This window comes from Sus scrofa, chromosome 10 (assembly GCF_000003025.6).
Source record: "Sus scrofa isolate TJ Tabasco breed Duroc chromosome 10, Sscrofa11.1, whole genome shotgun sequence".
NCBI classification, from domain to species: domain Eukaryota; kingdom Metazoa; phylum Chordata; class Mammalia; order Artiodactyla; family Suidae; genus Sus; species Sus scrofa.
The window spans coordinates 33,906,003-33,918,904 of NC_010452.4; the positions used below are offsets into that span (position 1 = coordinate 33,906,003).

At 45.0% G+C, this 12,902-nt stretch overlaps 1 protein-coding gene across 7 annotated transcripts in view; it reads left to right on the forward strand.

The window, feature by feature from the left end:
• The window catches only part of DDX58 (DExD/H-box helicase 58), an 84,432-nt gene that overhangs the window by 14,283 nt on the left and 57,247 nt on the right, over positions 1–12,902 (forward strand). For all 7 annotated transcript variants that reach the window (XR_002336113.1, XM_021064058.1, XM_021064056.1 and 4 more), the window contains 6 exon segments: positions 104–362; positions 1,539–1,701; positions 3,583–3,702; positions 8,237–8,394; positions 9,661–9,796; positions 11,156–11,304. Coding sequence is in view for 6 of the 7 variants with exons in the window: in XM_021064058.1 (XP_020919717.1) it covers positions 104–362; positions 1,539–1,701; positions 3,583–3,702; positions 8,237–8,394; positions 9,661–9,796; positions 11,156–11,304 (985 nt within the window). In the remaining variant the exon portion in view is untranslated.

Here is a 12,902-nt window from a genome sequence, read left to right on the forward strand (position 1 = left end):
TTAGGGAGAACTAATCAATCGATGTTCTGATCTGGTACATCCTTTGTGTGTGATTCCTCATTCCTATTATGGTTGGTAATAGGAAATTTCTGTCATTTTCCAGGTACAAAGTTGCAGGCATTTCTGGAGCAACGTCTGACACTGTCTGTGTGGAACAGATTGTTGAGAACAACGACATCATCATCTTAACACCACAGATTCTTGTGAACTGTCTTACCAATGGGACAATTCCATCACTCTCTGTGTTTACTTTGATGATATTTGATGAATGCCACAACACCAGCAAACAGCATCCTTATAATGTCATCATGTTTAATTATCTAGATCGGAAACTTGGAGGATCTTCAGACTCACTGCCCCAGGTATCTCCCAAGTCAGATGGATTTCTGAGAAGAGCTCGAACTTGTCTAGATCTTTTTTGTTTTTTTAGGCTGCACCTGAGGCATATGGAGGCACCCAGGCTGGGGGTCGAATCGGAGCTGCAGCTGCTGGTCTACAGCACAGCCACAGCAACACCAGATCTGAGCTGCCTCCAAGACCCATACCACAGCTCACTGCAAGGCTGGATCCTTAACCCACTGCTGGAGGGCAGGGATTGAACCCGCATCTTCATGGATACTAGTCAGGTTCATTACTTCTGAGCCACAATGAGAACTCCCTAACTTTCCTAGATCCCATTTGCATACCCTGTGGCCGTATCGAGGATGTCCTTCTGAGATCCTAAATGCCTTTCGTATGGCTCCTTAATTAATATCGATTCATTTATTCACTTCACAAATAGGTATTAGGTGCCTCTCTGTGTCATGCACTATGCTAGGCATTGGGGGTACAAATATAAAAAGACATGGTCCTTTCCCTCACACAACTTAAGTTTTGTGGGGAGCCACATGCTTAAGAATTACGATTTATGGTGATGGCACACTATGGATGTACAGAACAGAAAGATGCTGTGAAAGTAAGGCAAGACCTAACAGAAGTTGGGTGAGGCAAAAACTAATGGGAGTTTACGAGGCAGATAGCTGGATGGTTTTCAGTAAAGGCTTCTGTGTGTCCAGAGGCACAGATGTGTGAAAAAGTAAGGTGTGCTCAAGAGTCTTGAACTTCTTCAGCATCACCTGAGACCAGTCGGTGAGGCAGGAGGGGGAGAGGGAATGATTGACAGAACAAGATACCAGGAGACTAGAGGGCATGGGATAAGTGTGCAAGCAGAAATAAGTAAAGATGGGGCAGATGAAAAACCATTCTTGGAGTTCCCGTTGTGGCTCAGCAGTAACGAATCCAACTAGTATCCATGAGGATGCGGTTCAATCCCTGGCCTTGCTCAGTGGGTTAAGGATCTGGTGTTGCTGAGGCTGTGGTGTGGGCCTCAGGTGCAGCTCCGATTTGACCCCTAGCCTGGAAATTTCCATGTGCTGACAGTGCGGCCATAAAAAGAAAAAAAAAAAACAATAAAAAGCCCTATTGTGCAGAAAAGAGTTCCAGGAGCGGAATATCATGCTATTTCCCAGACATCTAATGGTTCGGGATGCTCCTCACAGGTCATTGGACTGACTGCCTCGGTTGGCGTTGGGGATGCAAAAAACAAGGCTGAAGCCACAGAATACATCTGCAAATTGTGTGCTTCTCTTGACACTTCGGTCATAGCAACAGTCAGAGACAACTTGGAAGAACTAGAGGAAGTTGTGTATAAGCCCCAGAAGTGTAAGTGGGATCCAGTAACAAGCCCTTCCAGATTTTGTTACCCTTTGCTCATCTTGGTTCAGGGCCATTTAGATGAACCCTGTGTTTTTACCCTTTGTCTGTTGTATAGGAAATATTTAACCCCAAGCTTAGGAAGGAATCACATTTCCCGTTCTCTTCCCACCTGAGCTCAGAAGTGGCCTGTAGAGAGCAGACACGCTTATTCTTCATTTTCCTAACACTCTTGTGAAGGCACTGGCAGTAAGGGAGAGCTGCTGGGAAGATCTGAGCATACAGATGGCTCGGTCTTTCTCAGGTGCCAGGCCTGGGAAGGACACTGAGTGCTTGGCCAATCTTTGAATATGTATCTGGGAATTTTGGTTGATGTGAAATTATTTGAACTCATCTTTCCTCAAAAGATCAGAATATGATTTTATGACTACAATTGACTAACACATGTTTATTGAGTACAATGCTGTACTAGCCCAGCAGGCGAAAGGGATACAGAAGATGCCTGTAACTCTTGTTGCCTTGCTCTCTGAACGGCATAGGGCTGGATTGGATAAAAGGCAGAACAAATACACATGAAAGAGTCCAGGAGCTTCATGGAAGGAGTTTAGAGAAAGTACTCAATCTGAACCTCTTAATATCACATACACATTTTGTTTCGTTTTGTTTTCTGTCCCCGCCCCGTCCCGACCATGGCATATGGAGTTCCTGAGTCAGGGATTAGATGCGAGCCACAGCTGTGATCCAGCCATAGCAGCTCTGGATCCCTATCCCACTGTGCCAGGCCAGGGATTGAACTTGTATGCCAGGGCTCCAGAGATGCCACCAATCCCTTTGCGCCATGGTGGGAACTCCCACATATCTTTATAATCCTGTCCCTCCCATGCTCTGAGCTTCATCTCCTCCCACCTCCCATAAACCCAAGCACATGGCCTTCCTTCTGCCTCCTCAGGTGGGTCCTTTGTGTTCTCTCTCCAAGTTTTGTCCATCCCAGCCTTTGCCCATGACTGCTCACTCCCCCTTGCCTCTTCCCCTATTTCCTCACAACGCTGCCTCTCCTGGAAGAGTTAGGGCCTCTCCTGTGCCCCGTGACTCCCTGTACATACTGTATCACAGCACTCCGTGTGGTCATTTGGCCACATATCTTTTTCTCCCCTAAGAGCACAGGCCTCCCTGGAGCACAGAGTGTGCTCTTTCCAGCTCTCAGCAGAACATGGCCCACAGCAGGTGAAGAGTAAGCTCCTGTGGACACAGTGCAGATATGAACGTCAGGAACGTAGTGAACACTCCTGGGGTTTGGTGAGGGGAGCAGATCAAAGAACAGAGACAGGGCTTAAAATGGGGTGTCTTTGGAGTTCCTCTCATGGCTCAGTGGAGATGAACCCAACTAGTATCCATGAGGATGTAGGTTTGATCCCTGGCCTCGCTCAGTGTGTTCAGGATCCAGTGTTGCCGAGAGCTGCAGTGTAGGTCGCAGACGCCGCTGTTGCTGTGGTGTTGGTTGGTAGCTGCTGCTCTGATTCAACCCCTAGCCTGGAAACTTCCATATGCTGCAGATCGGCCCTGGGGAAAAAAAAAAAGGCATCTGCAGAAACAAGATGGAAAGAGCCTCCTGAGACGGGGGGTACATTGAGTACAGGGAAAGCCCTCGTGAAGAATTGAGTTAGACCCAGACCATGAATAGCAGGGATGTTAGGATGAGTGCATTAAGCCTTAGGGAGCCACTGCAAGGTTTTTGAGTCTTTGTTTAGTCATTCAGACAACCTTCCTGTGAGTGTGGGCCCTCGGGTTTTACAGAGCAACTAGCAAAGGCAGGGAAAGGTTTAGAGAGGCCTGTTTTGAACTCTGATTTGTTCTTCCTGAAAAATAATCACTTTCCTTTGATGGCTCTAGTTTTCAGGAAAGTGGAATTACGGACCACTGACAGATTTAAGTGCATCATATCACAGCTGATGATGGAGATAGAGAGTCTGGCAAAGAGCATCTTTGAAGAACTTGGTACCATAACTCTTGGTGAGCTCATCTCATTTTGTATTCTCTCCATTTGGGAAAAGCCATCTCTAGTTCACTGGTGTCTTTGTGCATTCTCCTTAGTTCAGACAATGTCAAGACTGTAGCCAGGGGTTGACTTCCTTGATTATAGGTTATTCAGAAGCCTTATAATCCTCTTTTATTTTCTCTTGTGTGTTTTTTTTTTAATCCAAAGTAAAGCCATCTGAATACACGCACCCCTGAAATATACCATATTTAAATCAATCTACTGTTTCTTGACTTTCCCAATTAGCTTTCTATCCTGACCTCCCTATTTATATGAATGAAACCACCATTCCCGAAGGCTCAGATTCGAGCCTAGGAGTCGATCTTTGGTTCTTTCTTCTTTAGAGATTCTCTTTTGAAGTCCCCAAGTTCTGTTCTTCTTTTAATTAATTCATTCATTCACCAGGTACTTATTGTGCCAGGTGCTATGCTAGGTGACAGAAATACCAAGATTAAAGACAGTTCTGCCTTCAAGGAACTCACAGTCAAATGATGAGAATCATGCAGATTGCTTCCATGCAGCCAGCAGGGTAGAGTTATACACTGGACACCAGGAGCTTGTGGGAGCCAAGCCCTGGGCTGGCTGCAGGGAAGACTTTCTGGGGGAAGTGATGTCTGAGGCAGATCTTGGAGTCAGCCAGGTTAAGAACGAGAGAGAATCGAGTGAGGTCGAAAAGGCATTAGACCAAGAAGGAAGGAGAGAGCACCATGAATTTCAGGACCTGCAAGATTTTGTGATAATTCTAACAAGTGATTAGTAGACAGGTGTGAGGCTAAAGGGAGAGGTGGGGGGCAGTGAAGGGCCTGGTAGGCCAAGCTGAGCTTGAATTTTGTCCTAAAAGCAATGGGAAGCCTCGGAGGATTTTAAACTGATGCGTCCTATGATGAGGATTCCAGTGAATGAAGATGGGCAAACAGGCAGTGAAGATGGGGTGCTGAAGGGAGGAGGCTTGTGCAAACAGGAGGTGCTCAGATTTAAGGGCTTTTACTGGGCTCAGGTGGGAACTAACAGGGGAAGGGGTGGGGAGGCTTACCCTGGGCTTCTGGCTTGGCACCTGTGTGTGCACCAGCAGATGGTCCTGGTTCCAGAACTAGGGGCTGCTTTGGCAGGTGCAGGCGAGTTTAGAGTTTTGGAGATATTGAATTCTTGATGCAAGATAACTCCTAGGGTCTCGTCTTTTCTCACACTTAATGTGCTCTCCTCTTTCCTTTCTTTTACAGCCTGATTTCACACTTATTCTAACAGCTGGTTGGCATACCTCCACTTTCTTTTCCATCAAACCACCCCCCGCCTCCACCCCCCAACCTGGCTTCTCCTCCTGAAACAACAAGTTTTATCCTGTCCATGTGCTGCTGGCATCTCTGTCCATCCAGGCCAAGCTCTCACAGCCTCTAACCTGCCCCTACCATCTGCTTCTCTTGCCAGCTTTCTGCTCCTTCCCTACTCAAACCCTTTGACTGGCTGTTCCCCAAACACTCTCACTCACATGTTGGTTCATTCAGTGTTGGACTAGGTCCTAGGTGATGGGAATGCAGCTTGGACCCTTCCACACAGCCCCAGCCTTTGAGGCATTTTCAGTTTGGCCAATGGTAGTCCCAAAGGTAGGTAAGTGATAGTCATGAAACAACAGGTGATGGGGCAGGTGAGCAGTGGGGATAAGGCGTGTTTCAGGCAGAGGAGACATGACAGCAGAGAGAGTGTGGTGTGGGATTTTCCACTAATCTTGTGAACCACAGGAAGGGGAGTAGCTGGACATGAGAGTCAGAAGTAGGCAGTGGTGGGATCACAGAAGACTCTGGGGGCTGATGCAGGAGTTTGGCTGGAAGAATCCATTAAACCTTTTTTTTTCTTTTTTTTTTTTTTTTTTCTTTTTAGGGCTGTTCCCATAGCATATGAAAATTCCCAGGCTAGAAGTTCCTGTTGTGGCTCAGTGGTTAATGAATCTGACTAGGAACCATGAGGTTGCAGGTTGGATTCCTGGCCTTGCTCAGTGGGCTAAGGATCCAGCGTTGCAGTGCGCTGTGGTATAGGTCGCAGATGCAGCTCAGATCCCACATTGCTGTGGCTCTGGTGTAGGCCGGCAGCTGTAGCTCAGATTTGACCTCTAGCCTGGGAACCTCCATATGCCACGGGAGCGGCCCAAGAAATGGCAAAAAGACCAAAAAAAAAAAAAAAAAAGAAAAGAAAAAGAAAATTCCCAGGCCAGGGGTCAAATCAGAGCTGCAGCTGCCAGCCTGTGTCACAGCAACGCCGGTTCTTCATCCACTGAGCGAGGCCAGGGGTCCAACCTGCAGCCTCATGGATACAAATTGGGTTCGTTACTGCTGGGCCACAATGGGAAATCCCATTAAAGGTTTTAATTTTTTTTATTTTTCATTTTTTAGGGCCATATCCGAGGCATATGGAGGTTCCCAGGCTGGGGTCAAAATCAGAGCTGTAGCCGCCGGCCTACACTAGAGCCACAGCAACACGGGATCTGAGCCATGTCTGCAACCTACACCACAGGTCACGGCCATGCCACATCCTTAACCCACTGGGCAAGGCCAGGGATCGAACCCACAGCCTCATGGTTCCTAGTTGAACTTGTTTCTGCTGTGCCACAACAGGAACGCCTCCATTAAATGTTTTAAAATAGTGGGTTAGTGTTGTTTCTCATCTGCAATTTTGGAAACTACCTGCATCTGTTGAATGGAGACTGGATTGGAAAGAACAAGGCAGGAGGTGAGAAGACCAGATGGGAGGCCATTGTATCTTCCAGAAGCACTAGGATACGGTTGGAGTTGGGGACATGGCAGAAGGGTGGAGAGACGTGGATTTCTGCCTTCCTATTCCTCCACCTCCAATACCCTCCCTCTACCTCATCACCTGTCCACATCCCATGAGCTGCTCATTGCCAGATGGCTTAGCTTATTTTCACACCTAAGTTCAGTAACTACTTGCTGATTCATTTAGTTTACTGACAGGCCCCTTGTCATTGGGGCTGGGAAAGCTATAATGCTGCCTGTCTGGGTGGCCACTTTTGTGCCTCTTATTAAAAATGAAAGGGTGAGGGAGTTCCCATTGCAGCACAGTGGAAACGAACTTGACTAATATTCATGAGGACACGGGTTTGATCCCTGGCCTTGCTCAGTAAGTTAAGGATCTAGCTTTGCCATGAGCTGTGGTGTAGGTCAAAGACATGGCTAGGATCCCGTGGTGCTGTGGCTGTGGTGTAGGCTGGCAGCTGCAGCTCGGATTCAACCCCTTGCCTGGGAACCTCCATATGCTGCAGGTGCAGCTCTTAAAAAAAAAGAAAAAAAGAATGAATAGTTCCTTTGTGCAGCAGGTTAAGGATTCAGTGTTGTCACTGTAGCAGCTCGGGTTAGTCCCTAGCCTGTGAACTTCCACATATGGTGGGCAGAGCCAAAAAAAGGGGGAAAAATAATTGCTCTGACGGTAGCTCACAGACATCAGGGCCGTATCTCCCTCATCCTTTTTATCCCTAGCATCCTGGACAGAGCCTGGGCCACAGCAGAAGCTTAGTTTTTTTTTGTTTGTTTTTTTTTTTTTGGGGGGTTTTTTTTTTTTTTTTTTTTTTTTGTCTTTTTGCCATTTCTTTGGGCCGCTCCCGCGGCATATGGAGGTTCCCAGGCTAGGGGTCGAATCGGAGCTGTAGCTGCCAGCCTACGCCAGAGCCACAGCAACGCAGGATCTGAGCCATGTCTGTGACCTACACCACAGCTCACGGCAACGCCAGATCGTTAACCCACTGAGCAAGGGCAGGGATGGAACCTGCAACCTCATGGTTCCTAGTCAGATTTGTTAACCACTGTGCCACAATGGGAACTCCAGAAGCTTAGTTTTTGAAGCAAGTAACTGAAGCTGTTTAGGAGCTGCTGGCATACAGAAGCATCCATGACAAGTGGCTTTTGAGCCCCTATCCTGTGCTTGGTCCTGTGAATGTACTGTGGAGATCACCTGGCTAAGTTTCCAGCAAGGCAGAGCAGGCCGTGTGGCGTTCAGTCTCCCCTGCTTTTAAGTATCCTCCTCTGGTGAAGCCCACGAGCCCTATGCTTCTTCGCTGCTATTTCATTTTTAAAGGCAAAATTAGGTTTTTTTCACAGCCATTATTTCGGCTCTGAGCTGCTTTGGTCAGCCCAGATCAGAGAGTCAGTAAAGCTTGGGTATCCTGCACACCCAAGTTTGAATTCCTGCCCCCATGTACTAGCTGTGTGACTTTGGATAATGGCTTTGCTTCCCTGAGCTTCCATTTCCTCATCCATAAAATGTAACATCTACTTCATGGGGTAGTGAATGAAGTGATAAATGTAAGACACATTGATTCTCAGTGCCTAGTAGTTATTCAGTAAACAGTGGTATGTCTACACTGACAGGCTGCTGAAAACTACTCAGGAGGAATACTATGTGTACAGAGAGGAAGGAAGAAAATTAGAAGGTGAGGCATACTTAGGACCTTAAATGACTGGCCAGATGGCACAATGAAAAACTTCTCTCTCTTTTTTTTTCCAGGAGGCTTATTTCAAATTCAAAATAGTAATTTCGGAACACAGAAATATGAGCAGTGGATTGTCAAGGTTCAGAAAGAATGTGCGGTGTTTCAGATGCCAGACAAAGACAAAGAAAGCAGGATTTGTAAAGCACTGTTTTCGTACATGTCACATTTGCGGGTATGTGGCTTCTTTGGAAAAGCCTATTTGAATCCTAGCACCAACTGGGAGCTGGGCTGGGGCAGCTCAGAGAGCATCAACTTTCACTCTGTCCTCAAGAGCTCATTAGAAACTCTCCAGGAGGTTCTTAGGAAGCAAACTCCGAAAGATACCCCATTCGGCATTTTCTTTGGTCTGTGAAATGTAGCTCTAGAGGCAACAGGACAGAAACAAAGGCCGAGGTTCTATTCCTTGCCTCAGCATCCCCGTAACTGACGAGACAGGAAAACGGGGGATGGTGAGCATTACTGTAGACATGTGACAGGTGACCGCCATCGCCAAAGTTTAGTATGTGGGTTCTGTTGCCATATCCTGAAGCACTTGTTTTCCTACCTTTGGTAAAACCACATGCTGAGAAATCCAGAGTCTCTGGTTGTTTACTGATTAACCAAGAAGGTAAGCAACAACAACCACCAACACCTCTGCTTATCATGCCATTGAGAAAATTTTAAAACGCATGCAGGAGTTCACATTGTGGCTCAGCGGAAACGAATCTGACTAGTATCCATGAGGATGCAGGTTTGATCCCCGACCTTGCTCAGTGGGATAAGGATCCGGCACTGCTGTGAGCTGTGATGTAGGTCGAAGAAGCGGCTCCAATATGGTGTGGCTATGGCTGTAGCTGTGGCATAGGCTGTCAGCTGTAGCTCCAATTCATTGGACCCTTAGCCTCGGAACCTCCATCTGCTGTGGGTGTGGCCCTAAAAAGACAAAAATAAAATAAAATAAAATACATGCAGTCAGTATGCATTTGTAGAATCTTAATGAACTTAATTGAATATCTGGTGTAGGTGGGCAGCACCATTATTCTCAGCAGGTGCAATTATAATTCAGTGGTGGATTTGGATGTATAAAGAGATTAAGTTGATGTGGAAGTTGACTTGCTTTTGTTTTTTTTATTTGTGCTTTAATCTTTGATATGCATTTTTCTTGTAGTTTTCTTTCTCTTCTATTTCTTAGAAGATAGAATTCTAGAGTCCAAAGTGATATCCTAATGAATTAATCATTCTAGCTACTTGAGGTTGTTTTTTTCTTAAACAGTATTTGATTCTAAGGTTTTATTATAGTACTGTTGGAGATCATTCATCTTAAAAAACTAAGTTGGAATAGATTGGAAACAACTGTATTGTTAAAATTAATTCCATGTTAAGTACAGTGAATTGAACTCAAGTACAGCGAATGCATTCGATGTTAGAAACACATTGAGACTGTTCTCATTTTCAACAGATATACAACGATGCCCTTATTATCAATGAACATGCCCGAATGAAAGATGCTTTGGATTACTTGAAAGACTTCTTCAGAAATATCCGAGCAGCAGGCTTTGATGAGATTGAGCAAGATCTCACTCAGAGATTTGAAGGTGAGTTGTGTTTCCAGAGAAGGAAACCAGTGGAGACTGAAGACTCCAGGGATGGCAGACATATATCATGGTACACATGGTGCCACTCAGGGACTTGTCCCAAGCTTAAGAAGATATTATATGGGAGTTGCCATTGTGTCTTCGTGGTTAACGAACCCGACTGGCATCCATGAGGATGTGGGTTCGATCCCTGGTCTCGCTCAGTGGGTTAAGAATCCAATGTTGCGGAGTTCCTGTCGTGGCGCAGTGGTTAACGAATCCAACTAGGAACCATGAGGTTGCGGGTTCGGTCCCTGCCCTTGCTCAGTGGGTTAACGATCCGGCGTTGCCGTGAGCTGTGGTGTAGGTTGCAGACGCGGCTCGGATCCCGCGTTGCTGGGGCTCTGGCGTAGGCCGGTGGCTGCAGCTCCGATTCAACCCCTAGCCTGGAAACCTCCATATGCCGTGGGAGCGGCCCAAGAAATAGCAACAACAACAACAAAATAAATAAATAAATAAATAAATAAATAAAAAAAAAAAAAAAAAAAAAAAAAAAAAAAAAAAAAAAAAGAATCCAATGTTGCTGTGAGCTGTGGTGTAGGTCTCAGACTGGCTTGGATCCCGCATTGCTGTGGCTGTGGCACAGGCTAATGGCTACAGCTCCAATGGGACCCCTAGCCTGGGAACCTCCATATGCTACGGGTGTAGCCCTAAAAAGACAAAAAAAGAGAGAGAGAGAAGTTATTATATACAGCAGAACTATTAAGCTTCAGGGAAATCTGGCACTTCCGCTGCTTACACAGAAGAAGAAAAATGGTAGGATTTGCAAAGGACATACCCCATAGAAATAGTCAGTTGATAATAGCATATTTGGGTTTAACTTTTTTTTTTTTTTTTTTGTCCTTTTGCCTTTTCTAGGGCCACTCTCTGGGCATATGGAGTTTCCCAGGCTAGGGGTCAAATTGAAGCTGTAGCCGCTGGCCTACGCCAGAGGCAGAGCAACGCAGGATCCAAGCCGAGTATGCGACCTACACCACAGCTCATGTCAACGCCAGATCCTCAACCCACTGAGCAAGGCCAGGGATCGAACCCGCAACCTCATGGTTCCTAGTTGGATTCGTTAACCACTGAGCCACAATGGGAACTCCTGTATTTTCTTTACATATGTGTGCTGCTAAACTTTGAACAGTCAGCTCTCCCGGGGTGGGGGGTAATGTATGCATTTATTGGTATATTTAATATATGCATTAAATTGATGGTTCTTCCTCATAAAATTCTGGTCAGAGGTTGAGAGATAAACTGAACTATAGCTAAAAGGTCACATTGTGTTCTACATTACTAGAATTTATAAGCTTTTTGTAAAATGTTCCTTTTTGGTAGAAAAGCTGCAAGAACTAGAAAGCATTTCCATAGATCCCAGCAACGAGAACCCTAAACTCAGAGACCTCTGCTTCATCTTGCAAGAAGAGTACCACTTAAACCCAGAGACCAGAACCATTCTCTTTGTGAAAACCAGAGCCCTTGTGGATGTAAGTTTCTTCCTCCCTGTGGGTAACACATTGACCCAGTACATTGTATTAAAAAGATTGTCCATTCCTCAGTGCTTTGTAATCAGGCAGCTATATATGTGTGGGTCTGTTTTGAGGCACTTAATTCTGTTCCCATTTTCTGTTTGTTTATTCTTACACTGATACCTCCCTGTCTCAGTCACTTTGGTTTATAATGTCTTGATACCTATAGAGCAAACTATTCAGATTTTTAAAAATTCTTTTCATCTATCTGAAAAATTTTAGCCATTTTATAGATATCTAGTGGTACTTCAGTAGGGTTTTAATTTGTGTTTTACAAATGACTAATGTGATTGAGCATTTTTTCATGTGCTTATTAGCCATCCAGATGTCTCCTTTGGTGAAGTGTCTGTTCACATCTTTTGCCCATTTCAAGTACGGCTCCTGCACTGAATTGGATTGCTTATCATGTTATTGTTGAATTTTTGAGAGGTTTTTTTTTTTTCTGACAAAAAAGTCATCCATCAGAAATGTGACTTGCAAATATTTTCTTCTGATCTTTTCATTGTCTTGACAGTATCTCTCTCTCTCTCTCTTTTTTTTTTTTTTGTCTTTTTAGGGCCATACCTGCAGCATATGGAAGTTCCCAGGCTAGGGGTCAAATTGGAGCTATAGCTGCCAGCCACAGCCACAGCCACAGCAATGCAGGATCTGACCGTTGTCTGCGACCTACACCACAGCTCATGGCAACGCTGGATCCTTAACCCACTGAGCAAAGCCAGGGATTGAACCCACACCCTCATGGATCCTAGTTGGATTAGTTAACCACTGAGCCATGAAGGGAATCCCAAAAGTTTTAACTTTTGACAAAGTCCCGTGTTTCATTATTTTTTTTTTGTGGGTTATGTTTTTGGTGTTATGTCTAAGAACTCTTTGCTTACCCAAGAGCACAAAAATTTTCTCTGTGTTATCTTCTAGAAGTTTTATAGCCTTGCATTTTATGTTTTATATCTATAATCCATTTTAAGATATAAAGTTTTTTTTTCTTTTAGCATGTGGACATCCACTTGTTCCAGCATGTATGCTGAAAAGATTTTCCTTTCTCCATTGAATTGCCTATGTAACTTAAAAAAAATTAGTTGACTGTATTTATATAGGTCTATTTCTAGACTTTCCATTCTATTCTGTTCGTCTATGCATCTACCTTTCACACATCCCATACAGTCATAATTACTGTAGCTTTATAGTAAGTCTTATAGTGTGAATCTTACAACTTTTAAATTTTTTTCAAAATTGTTTTAAGTATCTTTCTTTACCTATCCACTTTTATTTTATTTCTTTTATTTATTTTTGGGCGCACCCTGTGGCATATGGAAGTTCCTGGGCCAGGGATTGAATTTGAGCCACAGCTGAGACCAACACAGCACCTGAAGCAATGCTGGATACTTTAACCCATTGGGCGGGCCTGGGGATCGAACCCTTGCCTCTGCAGCAACCTGAGCTGCTGCAGTCAGAATCTTAACCCACTGCACCACAGCGAGAACTCCTCTGATTTTACTTAAGAATCAGCTCATCCACATCCATAAGAAAGTCTGCTGGAATTTTGTTTGGGATTGCAT